Source organism: Podarcis raffonei, chromosome 6 (genome assembly GCF_027172205.1).
Source record: "Podarcis raffonei isolate rPodRaf1 chromosome 6, rPodRaf1.pri, whole genome shotgun sequence".
Lineage (NCBI taxonomy): Eukaryota > Metazoa > Chordata > Lepidosauria > Squamata > Lacertidae > Podarcis > Podarcis raffonei.
This window is the reverse complement of record NC_070607.1, coordinates 96,389,967-96,412,053: the sequence shown is the minus strand read 5'-3', so window position 1 is coordinate 96,412,053 and position 22,087 is coordinate 96,389,967. Positions and strand designations below refer to the sequence as shown.

The following is a 22,087-nucleotide window of genomic DNA, read 5'->3' as shown; positions in this document are numbered from 1 at the left end:
CAGTTACCCCATTCAGGACCAGGGAGTCCTCCACACCTGCCTGCCTCCTGTCCCCCCAAAACAGCACTTCTGTCTTGTCAGGATTCAACCTCAATCTGTTCTCTGCTGGGCCTGGACACCACAAACTGGTCCAGGCATGGCAAGGATGATCAGCTGCTTGTTTTGGTGAGAGCACAGTTGCCTTTCTCCTCCTGACAAGATTAATGTCTGCAGAGTGCCTCCTCTGCTCTGCTTGCCTCCTTAAACAAAGCCTGGCTGCTCCCACCAGCGATGGAAACTTCTGACCTGACCCTGAGAAGGAGCCGATCCCCTGAGCTGAAATCAGCCCTGCTGGCTCCGGGCCCCGGTTTTCCGATTAAGCCACCCGTAACTTCTCCTTGCGAAGGCAGCACATATTCCCCGCTTAACCCTCCCAAGGGGGAGAAGCTCCACCAGTTTTGCGACCACCAGTTTTGCTTTCGTTTGGAGGAGTAAAACCAGGAGGCACGGCCGTAGTTGCTTTATTTACAAATGTACAAGCAGTGCCTACTGGAAAAAAGCAGACACTTATTAAACCTTTTCGGTTTTTTTAAAAAGGCAGTAGATTCCCAGAAAACCATTTGAACAGTTCTAAACACACACAAACATATCCTCTCCCGGAATTTTGCACCACCAGTTCTGAACACAAGAAGAGACCCTCCAATTGTCCCCACTTTCCAGGGAAAGTCTTGGATTTAAAAAAGCCGCCCCGTTTTGGATTTGATCCTGAAATGTCCTGCTTTTCCTTAGGATGTCCCTGTTTTCAGCAGAGAAATGTTGGAGGGTATGGAGTTGTGCGACCCACCCCCCCCGCGAGCCAAGGAGATAAGTCATTATACACTATTTTGGAAGACATCTGAAGGCAGCCCCATATAGGAGAGGGTTTGGAAGCCACCCAGAGTGGCTGGGGCAACCCAGTCAAATGGACAGGATATAAATAATAAAATTATTATTATTATTATTATTACAATCATACCTTGGGTTGAAGTAGCTTCAGGTGAAGCGTTTTCGGGTTGCGCTCCGTGGCGACCCAGAAGTAACGGAACATGTTACTTCCGGGTTTCGCCGCTCGCGCACGAGCAGACACGTAAAATGACGTCATGCGCATGCGTAGAAGCGGTGAATTGTGACCCGCACACGCGCAGACGTGGGTTGCATTCTGCTCTGGATGCGAATGGGGCTCCGGAACGGATCCCGTTCGCATCCAGAGGTACCACTGTATTATTATTATTGAATAGGACCTCCCTATTTTCATTGGAGAAATGTTGGAGGGTATGCAAGAACCCTGTGGATGAGGCCAGTGGACCATCTAGTCCAGCATTCTGTTCTCACAGTGGCCAGCCAGATACCCCCACCTGCAAACAAGATCTGAGCACAACAGAAGTTGCCTCACCTGTGGTCTCTAGAAATTGGTATACAAAGGCATAGTGGCTCCGATGGTGGAAGCAGAGCACAGCCACTGTGGGTAGTAAAGGTAAAGGCAAAGTGACCCCTGACCATTAGGTCCAGTCGTGGCCGACTCTGGCATTTACCTTCCTACCGGAGTGGTACCTATTTATCTACTTGCACTTTGAGGTGCTTTCGAACTGCTAGGTTGGCAGGAGCAGGGACTGAGCAACGGGAGCTCACCCTGTCGCGGGGATTCGAACCGCCGACCTTCTGATTGGGAAGTCCTAGGCTTTGTGGTTTAACCTGCAGCGCCACCCGTGTCCAATCAGATAGACGCTGTCAAAAGAAAGGCGTACTCCATGTCTGTACAAGAGGAAACCCCGGCCTGGCATCATAGTCCTATTTCAGAAACAAGGCAGGCGAAAGGATCGAGCAGGATAATGGCCTATTCTGGGACGCTTCCAAAGCAAAACCAAGTGCCAGACGCAGGGGTAGGCAACCTAAGGCCCAGGGGCCAGATCCGGCCCAATCGCCTTCTAAGTCCGGCCTGTGGATGGTCTGGGAATCAGGGTGTTTTTACATGGGTAGAATGTGTGCTTTTATTGTGGAGCAGAGGAATCCATTCATTTTTCTCTCTCCAAAATATAGTCCGGCCCCCCACAAGGTCTGAGGGACGGTGGACCAGCCCATGGCTGAAAAAGGTTGCTGACCCCTGGGCGAGAGCCTGCCATCTCCCCCAGAATCCGCACTATGGTCCCAGTTCAATGTGCTGCCTTCTGATGCAGTCAGAGGTGCCGCTCGAAGTCCTTCCTCCATCACCCAAAATGGTTCTGGCAGGACCCCGCACATCTCCTTCTGGTTCCCCCACAGTTTTTTGCTTCTCCCTATCGGAAGGCCGTGTCCCAAGAGACCCTAGCAAAGAGGAGAGTTTGCAAACGCCTATGGACATGTGGGAAGGGAGCCCGGGAAAACCCCTGGAAAAACCAGAGGCAAGAGCAGGAGGAGGAAGAGGAGGAAGAGGAGAAGGACAGTGGCGTCCGGTTCGCTCAGAGCACGGAGAGGTCATGGCAGGACTTGGAGCGGACTTTCAGCGCCACCTTCTTGTTGTTGCGCGCCACGAGCCGGTCGAGGAAGCGGCGCACCTTCTTGGTGAGACTCTCCTTGCGCTTGTAGAGAGACATGCGCCTCTCGTTGGCTTCCTTGCTGTCGCGGCGCAGGCGGATCTGCCGCACCACCCCCTCAAAGAGCTCAGACACGTTGTGCTGCAGGGCGGCGGACGTCTCAATGAACTTGCAGTCGAAGACCACGGCGCAGGCGCGGCCCTCTGCCGAGAGAAAAGGGGCAGGCGGTTAGGAGATTCTCCAGGCGAGGGGCAGGGAGAGACCCAGAGAACATGAGGGCGTCAAAAGAGCCTGCTGGATCAGGCCCCTCGAGCCCACAGTGGCCAACCAGATGCCCCGGAAGGAAAGCAGCAAGCAGGATTCGAACACAAGAGCATCAAGCAGGATTCGAACTCCAATCGTGGAGGCAGAGCACAGCCATCCTGGCTAGTAGCGATCACTAGTCCTCTCCTCCTGCTTAATCTATCATTGCCTCCTGAGGAAGGGAGTTCCGTAGTGAAATATATATATATAATGAATGTTCATAAATGTATCAATGTCTGGAGCAGCACAGGAAGACCTTCCTGAAACCATTTTGACTCCCAAACTGACCAAATGTTTTCTCTGCTAGGAGGGAGGGGTGAGGGAACCTTCCCATTGTCTTGGGAATTAGGAAATCACCATTTCAAAGGAATGGGCAGACTACCAGGAAAGGCAGTCAGATAAGGCATTATCAGAAAATCTGCCAGACAGGAAAAATGATGACACTCAAATTTCTGTTGTAGACCGCCTTTTCTGTGATGTAGGTATGATGTGTCTGGGGGGTGGTCTTGGGTTACACCCCTTCTGTGAGTATGTATGATGTATGGAGGGCTGGTCTTGAGCTCCAGGGCAGGGAATTTAAAATGTCTAAATAAGGGCAGGCACACCTTTGTTCTGGGTCCTTCTCCATCCTCCTGTGTGTGAGGGGAGCACCCTGTTGCAACAGATCAATAAGGATCAGGCTTACCAGCTGCTTTGCTTCTCAATATTCTCTGGTTCGCCTCTGTTATTTTCTCTGACCGATGGAGAACCTGCAAAGGACTCTATAAGGGCTCTTGTGTCCCCCATAAGGGAAGAAGGGCAGACTTTTGTTTATTACAGAAGTTTAACTATGCGCTGCATGAAGAAGTCAGCATGGATTTCTGAAAAATAAGTCATGTCAGACTAACCTGATCTCGTTTTTTGACAGAATTACAAGCCTGGTAGATGAAGGGAACGCAGTGGATGTAGCCTAGCTTGATTTCAGCAAGGCATTCGACAAGGTGCCCCATGATATCCTTGTAAAGCTGGTAAAATGCGGTCTTGACTATGCTACCACTCAGTGGATTTGTAACTGGCTGACTGACCGAACCCAAAGGGTGCTCATCAATGGTTCCTCTTCATCCTGGAGAAGAGTGACTAGTGGGGTGCCACAGGGTTCTGTCTTGGGCCCGGTCTTATTCAACATCTTTATCAACGACTTGGATGATGGACTCAAGGGCATCCTGATCAAATTTGCAGATGACACCAAACTGGGAGGGGTGGCTAACACCCCAGAGGACAGGATCACACTTCAAAACGACCTTGACAGATTAGAGAACTGGGCCAAATCAAACAAGATGAACTTTAACAGGGAGAAATGTAAGGTATTGCACTTGGGCAAAAAAAATGAGAGGCACAAATACAAGATGGGGGACACCTGGCTTGAGAGCAGTACATGTGAAAAGGATCTAGGAGTCTTGGTTGACTACAAACTTGACATGAGCCAACAGTGTGACGTGGCAGCTAAAAAAGCCAATGCAATTATGGGCTGCATCAATAGGAGTATAGCATCTAGATCAAGGGAAGTAATAGTGCCACTGTATTCTGCTCTGGTCAGACCTCACCTGGAGTACTGTGTCCAGTTCTGGGCACCACAGTTCAAGAGGGACACTGACAACTGGAACGTGTCCAGAGGAGGGCAACCAAAATGGTCAAAGGCCTGGAAACGATGCCTTATGAGGCACGGCTAAGGGAGCTGGGCATGTTTAGCCTGGAGAAGAGGAGGTTAAGGGGTGATATGATAGCCATGCTCAAATATATAAAAGGATGTCACAGAGAGGAGGGAGAAAGGTTGTTTTCTGCTGCTCCAGAGAAGCGGACACGGAGCAATGGATCCAAACTGCAGGAAAGAAGATTCCACCTAAACATTAGGAAGAACTTCCTGACAGTAAGAGCTGTTTGACAGTGGAATTTGCTGCCAAGGAGTGTGGTGGAGTCTCCTTCTTTGGAGGTCTTTAAGCAGAGGCTTGACAACCATATGTCAGGAGTGCTCTGATGGTGTTTCCTGCTTGGCAGGGGGTTGGACTCGATGGCCCTTGTGGTCTATTCCAACTCTATGATTCTATGATTCTAAGAACGTCCTTTTATCTGTCCTGAATTTTTCAACATTTAAGGGCAGGCCTTTCCACCTCTGGACCAAACACAACACCAGGAAAACCCAGCCACAAAACCTAAATTGTGGTATCTTCTATCATATGTGGTGGACTTGTAAAGCTGTAAAGGCTTTCTGGGAAATGATATATAATGAGTTACAGAAAATGTTTAAAAACACTTTTGTTAAAAACCAGAAGCCTTTTCACTGGGTACAGTAGGTGAAGAGGTACCAGAAAAAGAGATAAAAGACTGTTCATGCATGCAACAACTGCGGCAAGAACTCTTTTAGCCCAAAAATGGAAACCACAAGAAGTACCAATGAAAGAAGAGGGGCAGATGAAAACGGTGGGACTTTGCGGAACTGGCGAAACTGACGGGAAAAATCCGAAACCGGCACGATCAAGTATTCCAAAATGACTGGAGTAAATTTACACAATATTGGAAAGACCATTGTAAGCAATTAACGCTGGTAGGGTTATCTGAAGACTAGTCATGAGAAGTTTCTTACCTTTCTATATTTAAATTGTGAGGTATTTTGTAACGAGTTATATTAGAAGTGGGAAATTAATGAAATGCTGCGATATCAAGGTTAGTTTTGAAAGCCAAGAGGCAGGAGGGAAGGAAGTTGACAGGCTCTAAAGAGCCAAAGAAGTAAAGTGGATAATAATGGTGTGATTATATATGTTTAAATGGAAAATTAATAAAAAATATTAAAAAATGAAAACAAAACAAAACCTAAATCAGACCCCTCCATCCATGGGTATAGCCAGGATTTTTGTTGGGAGGGGCAGGCCTTTGTGGGTGGGGCAAAACCTCAGTTAGCTATGTATTTTTATTGATTTTTTATTGATTGGTGGGGGGTAGCTGCCCCTCCCTGCCCCCTGGCTACACCCATGTTTCCATGCAACCCGTTTATTCAGTGTTATGTACTAAGTTGAATAGGATCCAAAATGCAGCAGTCTGATTGGTCCTAGAACAATAGGATCCAAAATGCAGCAGTCTGATTGGTCCTAGAACAATAGGATTCAGAATGCAGCAGTCTGATTGGTCCTAGAACAATAGGATTCAGAATGCAGCAGTCTGATTGGTCCTAGAACATTGCAGCAGTATTATTGGTCCGCCGGAGCCACCCAATCCAGCTCCAGATGGTAGTGAATCCACAACCTGATTGGCCTACAGGCTACACCCATGCCTCCATGTGACCTATTTATTCAGGATTCATCCAAATCTGCTTGCACAAAGTTTACGAGGGGGTTAGATTATATCCGGTCTTTATAGGGTGGAAACCCTGTGTGCATCCTAATATCGTCGTGGGCTGTTTGCACATCTTCCCACTAATAATTCATTCATCCCAAACTTCTCCATGCATCTCGCGGGTTTTTTTAAAAAAATTGATTTGTTGCACTTGGGCAACTGAAGGCTTTAATCCACTTTAAATATGCAAAGCATTAAGTTCTGGTACATGTGCCTTCCTTCCCACAAAATACTGTCAGTCTGGAGGCACCCTCGGCTATTTCTAGGGATTAAAGAAATCTAAAGTCAATTAATCAAATGTGCTTTTATCAAGTCTGTGTGCAAACATTTGCTTTTGGCCAGGAGACCGGCGGGGGCTGTGGGGAATCACACTTTCGTTTGTTTCCAGACATTCCAAGACATCTCAGGAGAGACTGTGCTATCAAGTAGCTTTCATTTATGGATACTGTATTTCTTTTAAAATTATGTACCATATTTTTCAGGGTATAAGATGCCCCCCTGTATAAGATGCCCCCTATTTTGGGGGACTCAAATTTAAGATAATGAAGTGAGATGGCACAAAGTTGTTAAGCTTTTTTTGTGTGGGGGGGGGTGTTACCGAGGGTTCTTGAGCTTTTTGGAGGTGGGAATGCCGAAAATCGCTCACCCACAGCCATCGCGAAATCCGCATCATGTCTGTCCCCTGGTTGGCAGAAGCTGCCAATCGCCCGCCTAAAGGATGCAGCTTCGGACCCTATACACGGCCTATCCATGTCTAAGACGACCCCCACTTTTTAGCATGATATTTAAGGAAATAAAGCTTGTCTTATACAGTGGACGCTTGGGTTGCGAACGTGATCCATGCGGAAGGCATGTTCGCAACCCGCAGCGTTCGCAACCCGTGACCCGTGCGTCTGCGCACTTGTGGGTCGCAATTTGGCACTTCTGAACAAAGCGCGATTTAGCACCTCTGCGCATGCACAAGCACCAAAACCCGGAAGTAACCCGTTCTGGTACTTCTGGGTTCGGCGCGGTGCGCAACCCCAAATTACACAACCCGAAGCATCTGTAACCCAAAGTATGACTGCACACAGAAAAGGACAGTACAGTCATACCTTGGGTTACAGATGCTTTAGGTTGTGTTTTATTGGGTTGTGGGCTGCCGAAACCCAGAAGTACCGGAACAGGTTACTTCCGGGTTTCGGCGGTCGCGCATATGCAGAAGCGCTAAATCGCACTTTGCGCATGCGCAGAAGTGCCAAATTGCAATCCGCGCACCCACTGTATGTACTGTATATTTTGCTCCATAAGATACACTTTTTTCTCCTAAAAAGTAAGGAGAAATCTCTGTGCGTCTTATTGAGTGAATGTGTGGCTGATCGCTGGCTCCCTTTCCGACCTAGCCCCCTTGCCTAGGTCTCCATTGTTGAATGTTCTGCAGACAGAGGCTGTTTGTTTCCCCAGCAACATGTGACTGGCTGATTAGATTGTCTGGAAACTGTAGAAATGGCTCTCTTTCCTTTCCTAAAGAAGCTGCAGAACTGTGAGTTGAACCGCATAAAAACAGGATTTTTTACCTTTGCAAAGTATGCTCAACAACTTTGAGCTGATCCTCAAAAAAGGAGCTTTTCCCCTTTGCAAAAGAAGCTGCACAACTGTGAGCTGATCCCCCCAAAAACGGGGGTTTTCCCCTTTCCTCCTCTAAAAACTAGGTGTGTCTTATGGTCAGGTGCATTTTACGGAGTGAAAAACATGGTATTCCACAATTTGAAAACCACCTTTCGGGGCACATTGCCGTCACAAGGCAGCATAGGATAAATTGAGAAACAAAACAGCACACCATCAAATTGCCTTTCTCCCTGCTTTTCTCCTTCTCCCTCCCGCCGCCCCCCGAAATAAAGCAGGATTCCTCCCGGGGCCCCCCGAGGGTCCAGCCCAAGCCCTTTTCCACCCACCTTCCACAGACACCTCTCGGGAGCGCACCAGGTCTGTCTTGTTCCCCACCAGGATGATGGGGATATTCTCTGCCTGACGGGTCCTGCGCAGCTGGATCCGGAGCTCGGAGGCGCTTTCGAAGCTCCCCCGGTCGGTGATGGAGTAGACGATGACGTAGGCGTTGCCCACCTGCATGCAGTAGTTGTGGAACCAGTTGTCTTCCTCCGGGGCCTGTGGGAAAGGCAAAAGGAGGAGCTGCAATGTTGTCAAAGATAAAGGAAGGCGAGAGGCCTGACATGATGGCTACAAAGGAAAATAAGAACTCGATGATGAAAATCTGGTTTGAAGTGGAAACTGAAAAATGGAGGGATCTCCTTATGTGGAGATCTGAAGACCTAAGGATTACAAATTTGATTAAGGTGGAACGTGGAGCTTTGGGGACATTTGGACTTGAAAGGATTAAGAAACAAGATTTAGGCTCCACTTTTAAATATGGAGGTCTGGCTGGAAGAAACATGGACCTTACTGGGCTAAAGCTTCTCCGAGATTTGGTGCTTAATACCAAGGACTATCAAAAAAACCGGCAGAGAGGAATTGAGAGAGAATTAAGAGCCTCGGACGTGAGATCTCCAGGCTGATAGTAGATGGACTGATGGACGTTTGTTGGGGATTGAAACCGGGAAAGGGGGGGTGGAGTCTGGGAATCCAAAGGGTGTATAATTTAACCTGTTCTGTTTTTATTTTGTTTGGATATTTGTATGACAATTGGGGAAATCGTGGAAGGGAATTTAGGCCGACTTTAGAAAAAGGTTTAAAGAATAAGCAATGATGTATAAATATGAAGTCTACAAGGCAAAATTGGGGTTTTTTTAAAAAGATCTAAATATAAAAAGGTTTAAAAATAGGGACAAGAACTTGTTGAACCAACAATCTGAACTGGAATACAAGAGGGAGAGGTGTGGGGAAGTCAGGGAAATATGTTATAGAAAATAAGGATTGTGAACTTTATGTGTTTTAAAACTTTTTTTGTTTTTTCTTTTTTTAATTTTTCTATTGTATTATGGTGGAAAGTTTTAATAAATATCTTTTTAAAAAAGAAAGGCAAAAGGGCAACTTACCACGGCTCCCCAGGGCAGCGGCAGTGGCTCTGGGAAGCGGCAGGAGGAGGTTTCTGTAGGGGTGCAAATATCCAGAGTGTGGGGGTCAGGTGGGATTGCTATGAGGAATTATGAAATATGGAGCAAGCCATTGTGTCCACGATGAAAGCACTGCGTTGACTGGGTTTGATTCATTGACAATAATTTCTGATCGAATCCCACAAGCCTCTGCTCCTCTGCCATTTGCTTTCTCTACACCTGACAGGCACGTATCAGCATTCTAAATACACAGGCCAGTTGCTTCATCCTGGGTCATAAAGATAGAAGGTAGCTTTGATATAGTTTGTTAATCTTTAGATAGATCTTGCCAACAAAGGTCCATATTGTTAAAGCTATGGTTTTCCCAGTAGTGATGTATGGAAGCGAGAGCTGGACCATAAAGAAGGCTGATCGCCAAAGAAGTGATGCTTTTGAATTCTCAGCCTTCGCCAACCTGGTGCCCTCCAGAACTTTTTGGACTACCACTTCCCATCACCTCCAGTCCAAAACATCTGGAAGGACCCCAGACTGGTGAAATCTGGGCCAGATGATCCAGCGTGGGGCACAAAGATGTATAAGATGTGCAACAAATGTTGGAAATGTAAAGAAAAAGAAGGGACGTTCTTTCATGTGTGGTGGGAATGTAAGAAAGTGAAAAGCTTTTGGGAAATGATATACAATGAAATGAAAAAAATGTTAAGATATACTTTTACAAAAAAAACAGAGGCTTTTCTTTTAGGGATTTTAGGAAAGGATATAAGAAGAAAAGACTGTAAACTCTTCCAATATGCAGTAACGGCAGCCAGAATCTTGTTGGCCCAGAAATGGAAGCAAGAGGAAATACCGACGATAGAAGAATGGAGACTGAAATTGACAGACTATGCGGAATTGGATAAACTAACTGGGAAAATCAGATACAACAAAGACCAAAAGTTCATCGAAGACTGGGGAAAGTTTGTAGATTATCTGAAAAACATATGTGGCGTGAACACAACGCTAGTGGGATTTCAAGAGGCACTGTAAAAATAGAGAAGTATTGTTAATATGAAAGAGTGGGGGAAGGGAAGTATAATGGCAATACGGAAGAAGGGAATGTGTAACTAAAGTTATAAATACGGATGATTGTCAGAGACGCTGAAGGAAGTTCAAAAAAGAGTTAATTTGTTGTATTTTGGATAAAAATGTATAACTGTATGGAAAATTAATAAAAATTTATTATTTTTTTTAAAAAAGATCCAGCGTGGGGCAAGTTGTTTGTGGGTTTTTCCCCGGGCTGCAGTGCCGGCTGTGAGTTTCTGCCCACATTGCATGTGGGAGCATCCATTGATCGCTTTACATTTGTCACGGCTGCTTCATCTCCAAAAGCTTTTGATGGGGAGCAATCAATTAAAAACAAGTGCAAAACATTCCATTAGATTGAGAGCCGGCCGGGCGGAGAGGCACACAGCTGGGGGGGGGGGAAACTACAGTGTTCCCGATTCAGTTCCCTCGAATCATGAGGTTGCCCTAGTCAGGCTTCTGTTGCATGGAGATAAGAGTGGTCTGGCTTACAGGGTTGTTGTAAGGCTGGGAGAGTGGAAGTGGTTGACAGCGTCTCAAGGGCCAGAGAGAGAGGTCTAGTGTCCCGGAAACTGCAACTAATCCAGAATGCGGCAGCTAGGCTGGTGACTGGGAGTGACTGCCAAGACCACATAACACCGGTCTTGAAAGACCTACACTGGCTCCCAGTACGTTTCTGAGCACAATTCAAAGTGTTGGTGCTGACCTTTAAAGCCCAAAACGGCCTCGGTCCAGTATACCTGAAGGAGCGTCTCCACCCCCATCGTTCTACCCGGACACTGAGGTCCAGCTCTGAGGGCCTTCTGGCGGTTCCCTCACTGCAAGAAGCCAAGTTACAGGGAGCCAGGCAGAGGGCCTTCTCGGTGGTGGCACCTGCCCTGTGGAACGCCCACCCATCAGATGTCAAAGAGATAAACAACTACCTGTCATTTAGAAGACATCTGAAGGCAGCCCTGTTCAGGGAAGTTTTTAATGTGTGACATTTTGATGTATTTTTCATCTTTGTTGGAAGCTGCCCAGAGTGGCTGGGGAAACCCAGCCAGATGGGCGGGGTACAAATAATAAATTATTATTATTATTATTATTATTATTATTATTATTATTATTATTATTACTACAGTGGTACCTCAGGTTACATATGCTTCAGTTTACAGACTCCACTAACCCACAAATACTACCTTGGGTTAAGAACTTTGCTTCAGGATGAGAACAGAAATCGTGCTCCGGCGGCATGGCAGCAGCAGGAGGCCCCATGAGCTAAAGTGGTGCTTCAGGTTAAGAACAGTTTCAGGTTAAGACCAGACCTCCGGAACGAATTAAGTACTTAACCCGAGGTACCACTGTATCTTAGCCAGCATAAATGAGCTGCAACTTCCCTCCTTCCCTAGATCCCCGAGCTAGTTCCATTTTGCAGCTTTGCAGGGCCGCCTAACCATTTCCAAACAGAAAAAGTGTTTTTGCTTTTCCTGCACCCAGCTGCAGAGACAAAGCCAGGCTGCTTCCATTCCCCGTCCAGATGTTGCACACCTGCAGGATCAGGCCAGTACGTTGCTGTTGCCTTTCCTGTTCCTACGGGGCAGCATCTTGTTTGGGTCGGTTCGGTGTTGCTTCTGCTGTGCTGAGCAGGCAGCCAGGGATGGTTTGGAAGAGAAGCTCCCTGGGCAGGAATTGGCCACTGACAGATCGACAAGGAGGCTGTGTCAAACAGGGCCCAGAGGCAGAAGCTTTTAATCTGCAGACTGACAGGGTGTGTGTGTGTGTGTGTGTGTGTGTGTGTGTGTGTGTGTAAATAAAAGGACAATGGCACTTCCAGAAAGAGCTGGCTGGATGAAGCAGAGCAGACAATTCAGTCACCCAGAAGCCGAGATGTGTGTTCTCTTGCCTCGGACCGCCATGATCCTAGCCTGGTCCTGTGGTCTAAACCAGGGGTCAGCAAACTTTTTCAGCAGGGGGCCGGTCCACTGTCCCTCAGACCTTGTGGGGGGCCGGACTATAGTTTGGAAAAAATATACGAACACATTCCTATGCCCCACAAATAACCCAGAGATGCATTTTAAATAAAAGGACACATTCTACTCATATAAAAACACGCATATAAATTCCCAGACCATCCGTGGGCCGGATTTAGAAGGCGATTGGGCCAGATCTGGCCCCCGGGTCTTAGTTTGCCTACCCATGTCCTAGCAGATCTCTCCTCAATTTAGGTGATTTCTTCAGCACTTTTAGTAAGCTTCCCATGTTCCTATGCAAAATAATCACTTTCCGAGTCGAACAGTCAGAGGAGGAGAAGAAGAAGAAGAAGAAGAAGAAGAAGTTGTTATTTATACCCCACCCATCTGGCTGGGTTTCCCCAGCCACTCTGGGCGGCTTCCAACAGAACACTAAAATACCCTAAAAATTCCCTAAACAGGGCTGCCTTCAGATGTCTTCTAAAAGTCTGGTAGTTGTTTTTCTCTTTGACATCTGGTGGGAGGGCGTTCCACAGGGCGGGGGCCACTACCCAGAAGGCCCTCTGCCTGGTTTCCTGGATCATATTTCCATCAGGCTCCTCCCTGCAATGTCCCCTGGCATCAGCTATTCTATCAGGCGGCAGCAGAGGAAGAAAAGGGAAGAGTTTCTCCATCAGCTTAGTTTAAGAGAGCAGCAACTTTTAGCTCCTCCTCTCCTTGAAGCTCTCCCCGCTTCATTTAGCACCTTCCGTCTCCCCGATTCTAAGAATCCTCCTTGGTAGTCGTGCAATGTAGTCGTGATCTCAGCAGGAATCTATCAAGATCATTAGCCTACCCGCTTCTCAGCTTCCCATGTGTCAATCACCATCAACGTTGTCTCCTCGCCGTCCACCGATAAGGTGCGCTCGTAGGTATCTTCTGAAAAGAGCAGACAAGGTCAGGATCAGGCAGGAATGGTCACCCTGAAGAACAGAAGCTGCACCTACCCCAGAAAACTTCATTGGGCCCAGTGCATAATAGCTTATTCATGCAGCGCGTCGTTAGACTGTGGAACTCCCTCCCACAAGAGACCACCATCAACCTAAAGGTAAAGGGACCCCTGACCGTTAGGTCCAGTCGCAGACGACTCTGGGGTTGCGGCGCTCATCTCGCTTTACTGGCCAAGGGAGTCATCGTACAGCTTCCAGGTCATGTGGCCAGCATGACTAAGGCGCTTCTGGCGAACCAGAGCAGCGCACGGAAACACCCTCCCAGCAGATGTCAAAGAGAAGAACAACTACCAGACTTTTAGAAGATATCTGAAGGCAGCCCTGTTTAGGGAAGCTTTTAATGTTTAATACGACTATTGTATTTTAATACTTTGTTGGAAGCCACCCAGAGTGGCTGGGGAAACCCAGTGAGATGGGCAGGGTATTAATAATAATAATAATAATAATAATAATAATAATAATAATAATAATAATAATTATCATCATCACCAAGGAAATAAACTGAGTGATGCTAGTTCACATCGCTGAAACTCCGCAAGGCCTTTTGCTAGGCTGTTGGAACCCGCCCCCCCAGCCCCCCACAAATCACATGGCAGCCCTACCTCTCTGCTGCTCAGGCAGATCCTTGTCTTGAACCCCAGCAAAGAGATACATCAGGCTGGTCTTGCCCACGCCAGGGTCGCCCAACAGCACCACGCGGTACAAGGATCCCCAGGATTCCTCAGAGTCGGAGGACTCGGACGACCAGCTGCCACGGGGCTCAGGCAAGTGGACTTGGGGGTCACAGGAGGATGACTGCCCCAGCTGCGGGTGGCCCGGTTCAGCCTGGCTGGGACGGACGCTCAGCATCCCCGGGCGAGACCCATAGGGCATGGGGAGCGGGGTGCTGGCACGCCTCCTGGCAGGGCTGGCGCTGCCTCCTCGCTGGGTGTTCAGAGTCATCTTCTGCAACAGCAGGGAAAGAAGGAGAGAGGGAATCGATCTGATATCAGCTTTTTTTTTGCCAATGGCTGCTTTTCCCCGAAGCGAGTGGACCAAAGTGCCCGGTCCACTTGCGGTGGAGGAGAAGCAACCGTTCTCAGAAGCCCTGCTTCTGTTTATCTGCCTTGGACACCAGCCCAAGGCAAACAGGCATAAATCTTTCCCATCTGGGGGGAGGGGGGGCGGAACCGTCCCGGAAGACGTTGCGTTACATCCAAACAACTTTCAAACTGCGGGGAGCAGGAGATTTTGACGCCAGCCGGACGGGCGGGCTGCTTGCAGAACTTCAAGGTGGGACCAGGATTGGGAAGGAGGGAGTCTCTCTTGGGCGGCCTCCCAAGAAGCATCTCGTGGTCCATCTGGGATGCCGAGGCAGCACCCAAAAACGGCCTTGAGAACGACAGACCGTGTATATATGTATGTGTGGGTATAAATATATATCTCATATATAAACATGAGTCAGCAGGAGGGAGGCTCCAATTAGAAGCAGCTAGCCAAAGATGAACTTTTTCCAAACTTTTGGAGGGGGGGGGGCACCACCCCCTTAGTTCCATAAACAGACCCCACCCTACCCTATAAAATGCATTTCTCAGAACAGCAGTTTGCACGACCCACTAAGGAAGAGAAAAGCACAGTGGGATTCAAAACAGCAGCAATTAATTGCATTCAAAATCCAAGTTCAACTCTTTGGTTGAATTAAGCCAATGATGAACATGATCCCGGGACGGCAGACTTGCAAAGCCTGAGGGTCAACTCCAGCGCCCCCACCCCAGCCTCTTAGTGCCCCCACCAGGTAATCCCACCACTGATGAAGCCCAACAACATCTGGAGGGCACCAGGTTGGCAAAGGCTGCTCCTGGTCAGTCCGTCAGTTTTATTGCACATAGCCAAAGGCTGCCGCAGTGTACACAGAATCATTCAACAAGAAAATACACTGGATTAATACAAAAAAACTTAAAACGTTTATGTTATCAAGACATTACCTACTCTCAACAGAGCTATAAAAGTACCTTAATATACAGGTTAAGACGTTAAACAATAAAATCTATAGGCTAAAATCGTCACATGGCCACTAATATATTAAAAAATAATGTTAATTAATACAATGTGCAATTATATTCGGAATTTGGTGATAAAGATAGAATATAGCTTGATGTAAGATAAAGGGTAAAGGGACCCCTGACCGTTAGGTCCAGTCGTGGCCGACTCTGGGGTTGCGACGCTCATCTCGCTTTATTGGCCGAGTGAGCCGTCATGTGGCCAGCATGACAAAGCAGCTTCTGGCGAACCAGAGCAGCGCATGGAAATGCCGTTTACCTTCCCGCCGGAGCGGTACCTATTTATCTACTTGCACTTTGACGTGCTTTCGAACGGCTAGGTTGGCAGGAGCAGGGACCGAGCAACGGGAGCTCACCCCGTAGAGGGGATTCGAACCGCCGACCTTCTGATCAGCAAGCCCTAGGCTCTGTGATTTAACCCACAGTGCCACCCGCGTCTCTTTTAGCTTGATGTAGATAAAGGTAAAGGTAAAGGTACCCCTGCCCGTACGGGCCAGTCTTGACAGACTCTGGGGTTGTGCGTCCATCTCACTTAAGAGGCCAGGGGCCAGCGCTGTCCGGAGACACTTCCGGGTCACGTGGCCAGCGTGACAAAGCTGCATCTGGCGAGCCAGCGCAGCACACGGAAACGCCGTTTACCTTCCCGCCAGTAAGCGGTCCCTATTTATCTACTTGCACCCAGAGGTGCTTTCGAACTGCTAGGTTGGCAGGCGCTGGGACCGAGCAACGGGAGCGCACCCCGCCACGGGGATTCGAACCGCCGACCTTTCGATCGGCAAGCCCTAGGTGCTGAGGCTTTTACCCACAGCGCCACCCACGTCCCTTAAACAGGCAGGAGCCTTGCCCTCTTTTGCACTGGGGCACCAGGAGCAGCCCCTGGCGTGTAGCACTCTTTTCAACTGCCGCTAGGAAAATTAGAGCAAATTATATAGCCAAGATAGCCACCAACTGTAAAGAAGATGAATTTATTTGACCCTTGATGTAGATAGGGTCAAATAAATTCATCTTCTTTACAGTTGGTGGCTATCTTGGCTATATAATTTGCTCTAATTTTCCTAGCGGCAGTTGAAAAGAGTGCTACACGCCAGGGGCTGCTCCTGGTGCCCCAGTGCAAAAGAGGGCAAGGCTCCTGCCCGTTTAACAGGTGAGCTGAAGATGGCATTTCAGCCGGCGAAAAGGTGCAAGAGGCAGCCCTGTCCTCGTCTGCCTCTTGCCACCCTCCACATCTCCAGTTTCATGCCCCAACAGATGCCCAAACCATGCCCTTCCCTCCTGTAGCTCCACCTCCCTCCGTTGTCCAAAGATCTCCTGAACCTACAAGCCTTTCTCCCATGCTGCCCACCTTATGCTAAGTGCCACTTATGCCCATCTCAGGCTCCTCACCCACATCCTCTCAGATACCTCCTCATATGCCACCTAATTTGGCACAACCCCTCGCAATCACTCCAGACTTACCCAGCTGAAGAACATGGGGTTTAACGTCCCATTCCAGTTCCAGACTCATTTGGAGACCTGAGTTTCTTTTTCACGGTTCCAATGGCAAAATGCACACAGGCCCAGCGCCACTGGCTCTGAATTTTCATTTATTATTATGGCACATGCCATTTTGCAATCACTGGGCTACCCTGCAATCTAGACCAAGATGTCCACTCTGCCTGGGTGCCCCTTATGCCAGCTATGAACATCCTAACCAGCTTTTGCAGACTTCAGGAAGATGCAGCTGTCCCATACGGGGATCGAACTTGCAACCTTGGCATTACAGTATCAGCATCACATTTATCCAGTGCTTTACCAACTGCACTGGTTCCTGGTGGAGGACAGGGTCAGGTTTAAGGTGCTGGTTTTGACCTTTAAAGCCCTAAGCGGCCTAGGACCCACGTACCTAGGGGACCGCCTCTCCTGGTATGTCCCACGGAGGACCTTAAAGTCCACAAATGACAACATTTTGGAGGTCCCAAGTCGCAAGGTGGTTAGATTGGTCTCAACTAGGGCCAGGGCCTTTTCAGTACTGGCCCCGACTTGGTGGAACGCTCTATCACAAGAGACTAGGGCCCTGCGGGACTTGACATCTTTCCGCAGGGCCTGCAAGACAGAGCTGTTCCGCCTGGCCTTTGGTTTGGACTCAGTCTGACCCTTATGTTTCCCTCCCCTTACGGTTTTGATCTATGGGCTACTATTAAAATGAGGCTGCATTTTAAATTGCATTTTAACCTCTATTTTAAATTGGTTCCCCCCACCCTATTATGTTTTTACTGTGATTTTATTGGTGTTAGCTGCCCTGAGCGGGGCCGGGGAAGGTGGGGTATAAATAAATTATTATTATTATTATTATTATTATTATTATTATTATTATTATTATTATCACGCTCTAACCAACTGAGCTACAAGTCTCATATGATGCTGAGGCTTCTGGGAGCATGGTTAACAGTCAGGCATGTGCATGGTCACAGAAGCTCACTGTATGACAAAAAATATGTTATTGTGATGATGATGATTCTCATCACCACCATTTTTATTGCATTTATAGCTCCCATTTTTCTCCAAGGAACTCAAGCTGGTGTACCTGGTTCTCCTCTCCTCGGTTAACCCCCACAACAACCCTGTGAGGTAGGTTAGGCTGAGGGACAGTGACCGGCCCAAGGTCACCCAGTGAGTTTCATGGCCAAGTGTGGATTGGAGTCCTGCCCTCCCAGGTCCTAGTCCGACACTCTAACCCAGGCATAGGCAAACTTGGCCCTCCAGATGTTTTGGGACTACAACTCCCATCATCCCTAGCTAACAGGACCAGTGGTCAGGGATGATGGGAATTGTAGTCTCAATACATCTGGAGGGCCGAGTTTGCCTATGCCTGCTCTAACCACTACACCACACTATTACCCATTTCTACAACGAAATGGTGCTTATTCCTAAGTAGGTATGTTTCACATTAGGGTAGCAGAAGCAAACTCCATTTTACTCATTGCAACCGTAAGGATGCTATGCTTCAAGCAATCTCAAAAGCACAAAAATTCCAAATTTGTTTTACAATGAAGACTAGCAAACTGTTTCTTGTTTGTTTCTGTTTTATTTGGGGGTTTGTTTGTTTTTGTGCTAACATGTCAGGAATGAAGCAGCAGTTGTCAAGCGTGGAATGGCAAGCATTTCACCTCAAGAAGAAAGAAAAATAAAGTCAAGCGTGCCTGGGCTCTCAGCTTCAGCCCTTTGGGTGTAAAACTACAGGATGTCAGAGATCTACCTAGCAAGGTTGCTGCGGCACCTTTGAAGACTGCCACAAAGCACTGGCTATCATAAATTATAGTTGGCAGAATGCATCTCCCTTTCCAATATACAGTGGCTCGACTGGTTCATTCTGCACATCTGGGATCAAGGTCCTGCAAGCAGTTTTGCTGCCTGGCGCAAAGTGAAGCACCCCAATTGTCGCAAGACTCCTTTTCTCTAAGTCAAGTTCCTAGCCCTCGTGGACGCAAGGAAACTTGAAACCATGCAATTGGGTGGAATATCAGAAAACCAAAGCGGAGCCTTGTTCTGATCAGGAGGTTAAAGGAAAATCGAAAGCGGGTGACTTGTTAGGGCACAGCTCATAGTGTAGCAAAACAAGGAACATACTGTATATTAGGGCACAATAAAATCACCATGGTCAGGGTTTGCAGGGAGAATTCCACGCTCTGCAAAGCAATTTCCCAAGACTTGCAGAAGAGCATACTAACCAAAAGTCACTAAGAACACAGTTTTCCTGGGTGCAGAATCCAGATGTTACAGAACAATTTAGGGAAAAGGTGGGCTTTTTTGTGGGGGCACTGGAGCCCCAATCTCCACCAACCAAATCCTGGTGCAGAATTAAAGAACACTGAGACAGAATTAAAGAACACTGAGCCCAGGAATTTGCTGTTGAGCATCCGAAGTGAGCAGCGATCACACACAAAATCCAAGCCTGGTTACCGTTCCGTATAATTTAGGAACGTGAGGGTTGCCATCGTTTTGTTGCTGGTATTGTTAAAACAACATGGAGTCAGAAACCCTCCCCGATCGACTGCAATTCAATTCGTTGTTTTGTATGGGACAATGACACTAAAGATTATCGTATTGTATTGTAAAGGAGGGGGAGGAACTGTGCTATTTTTCTAGAAAAAGAGGCGCCAGGTGTTCATCACGAACACCTCCCTTGTTCTCTTATAACGGCGATGGCCCGCACCTGAGAGGGGGCCTGAACTGAGTTATGGTGAGTTCTGCCTGAAAAAAAGCCCTGGGGAGGAATATGGCTTTGCTTACTTCCCAGTTAGCAGGAGCTGAGCCCCCACTCCCCAGTTCCTGTCTTAAGGAGGGGGTGGCCTGGACTTTATTTATAAGTTGGAAAGGAAGCAAAGGGCAAAGGATGTGAAAGTTAGCCATTGGAAACAGATGGAAAACATCTCTGAATTGCTGGGAAGAGCCAGCCTGGATGGTGGGAGCTCCAGGGTCCTGGGGGAGAACCAGCAACCCCCATGCTAACCCACCCCCACTTTGCACATTGAGGAGGCAAGTTCAAACAGTCTTGTTTAGGGCGGCTCTCAAGAATTGCTCCTGACTCTCAGTTTTGCTTTGCTTCCGATGGCCTGGGTGTTTTCAGATTTTTGCCTGCTGCTGAATCAGCTTTAACAATATTAACTGCTGCCTTCCTTTTTTCTTCATTATAACCATTATCTCTTATCCTGACTTTCAGGATATAAATCCCACCAAGGGGGCTATGTATTCTATTTTGCTGGGGACCCTTTTTTAAGAGCTGAAGTTGTGGATTTTTAGCAGCTGACAAACAAAATAGCTGGAGCCCTTCTCACTCCAAAAATAGTCTCTCTGTGTGTGTGTGTGTGTAACACAAGCAACAACATATCCTGTGGGGTTGTTTTCTTTTTTTCCAACCCAGGGTCTGGTTTCATGGCAGTACCAGTAACCCAATGCCATGGCATGGTTTTGCCAGATTCCAAAACATGGTTAAAAATTCAGAAGGAAAGTTGTTTGCAATGAAGGACGCCATTGTCGTCGCTGCGGTGGCATCGAATTACACACATACACACACTACACAGACCCTATGAACTGGCAACCAGTTTTCACTTCTGGGGTCCGGACCCTGGCATAAGAAGAATAAAGGCAAGAGTGCTCCAGGGCATGTGCAGAGAACATTTCCCTTTCGCTGAGCCCCACCACCGCCAGGCTAGGGCAGGCGGACTGAGCAGGCAGCACCGGGCCTTGGCACATCTCAGAGTATTAGGGCTGGGGAGGGGGATATTCGGAAACTCTCTCTCCGAGGGGCCACGGCTGCTTTTGCGGTAGCCCCGAGGGCGGGATCCAACTTCTCCAGCGGACCCGGTTGCTCTGGACGAATACAGTCCTATCTGAAGCAAGAAGAGGGGCGCATGCAAAGAGGCTGTCCAGAAGTCGTCAGCCCTTAGCGCACTCTGCGCGCGCTCAGGAGCCCTCTCGCCCGCGTTCTTATCCCCCAAAGTTCGGGGCGGCGCCCTCCGCAAGTTTCCAAGGGAGAGCCCCGCTTTCCAGAGCCGGGCGCTGCGAAGAGAGACTCCGGGATGGCGAAGGCTGCCGCGCTCGGATTTGGAGAGAGGACGGAGATGGCGGAGAGCGCGTCCTCGGTCTTCCTCGACTCGCCGTCCGCCCCGTCTCCCGTGAAAGCTATCCAGCCAGCCCTTCTTTGAGGACGCGTGGAAAGTCTCCCCCCCCCCGCCGCCTTGTTCTCCTTACCTCCGCCTGTTGCTGGCGGTTCCGTCGGCAGGGCGCTCTCAAGGGGTCCCCACGCGCGTAAAAGCGCACCGCCCGTGCGCCCCGTCCATCGCGTCCAGCTCCATTGCACAGCGCCGCGGCGCGCCGAAGGAGGGACTTTTAAGCCCGGGGAGGTCCCTGCGCGCCGCTCCTGGTGGGACACACCCCCTGCCAAACCCCAGCGAGCCGCCCTCTCGGCCTCGGCCGGCGAGAGCGCCTCTGAGCGCGTGCAGACGGCCCCGCGTCTCTCCAGCGCGCGACTGCCAGTGGCCTCGACGAGCGCCTCGGCTGGAGAAGCTAAAAGGATCCCCACCCTCTGGATCAGGCCGAAGGTCCTTGAAAACGCGGGCAGGAGGGGGGTAACGCAGGCGCGCGGTGTTTATTCCCCTTTTATCAGATTAGAAAACTCCTCGCTTCTCAGGCACACGGCTCGGTGATCTTCGCTGCAGAGCAAGCGAGGAATAAGCAGTAAATAAACATCACCCGTCGGACAAAGTTGATGTTGTGGGCACCCGAAGTTGTTGCGCTTTCTTTAGCGGATTCGCCAAAGTTATTGAGGGTTTTTAAGGCTATCGCCCCCTATTGAGCTTTTTTGGGGGGAAACCACAGATAGAAATACCCTCCCAAAAAGAGGAGATTGCTCGCCCTCGCTTCCAACCTGCCATTCAGCCACAAGATCACAAAGAAATATGAACTCGGCCAGCCTTTTCCAGCCAATGGCTCGTCTTGTCCAGCATCTTGTTCCTACAGTGGCAGACCAGATGCCTGCAGGGAAAGCAGCAAGCAGGATTCGAACACAGGAGCCCGGCCCCCTCCTGGGATTCAGAAGCATGGCTGCCTCCAGCTGTGGAGGCAGGAATTACAGAAGTTGTCCTGGTTTCTGATTGGATCCTGCACTGTCCTGCTTGTTCTCATAGGACGCCCCTATTTTTCATCGGGAAAATGTTGGAGGGTACAGAGGTGCCCGTCAAAAGATGTTGGGCACTGACTCCATCAGTTCCAGGCAGCCTGGCCTATGGGCATGGAAGGGGAGTTGGAGATGAAGCTGGCATTTTC

At 48.7% G+C, this 22,087-nt stretch overlaps 1 protein-coding gene across 3 annotated transcripts; it reads right to left on the bottom strand.

Moving 5' to 3' along the window:
* Positions 1 to 1,603: 1,603 nt before the first annotated feature.
* REM1 (RRAD and GEM like GTPase 1) lies at positions 1,604 to 21,476 on the bottom strand. Of its 3 annotated transcripts, none has more exons than XM_053394665.1 (5): positions 21,014 to 21,469; positions 13,847 to 14,189; positions 13,091 to 13,173; positions 8,160 to 8,342; positions 1,637 to 2,731 (listed from the first exon to the last, which is right to left on the bottom strand). In XM_053394665.1, the coding sequence occupies exons 2-5, from the start codon at positions 14,184 to 14,186 to the stop codon at positions 2,495 to 2,497; spliced, it is 843 nt and encodes a 280-aa protein (XP_053250640.1). In that variant the 5' UTR covers positions 14,187 to 14,189; positions 21,014 to 21,469; the 3' UTR covers positions 1,637 to 2,494. The 3 variants fall into 3 exon arrangements, with proteins under 3 accessions (XP_053250641.1, XP_053250640.1, XP_053250639.1); XM_053394664.1 differs by having other exon boundaries at positions 1,639 to 2,731; positions 8,132 to 8,342; positions 21,014 to 21,466; XM_053394666.1 differs by lacking the exon at positions 13,091 to 13,173 and having other exon boundaries at positions 1,604 to 2,731; positions 21,014 to 21,476.
* Positions 21,477 to 22,087: the final 611 nt, after the last annotated feature.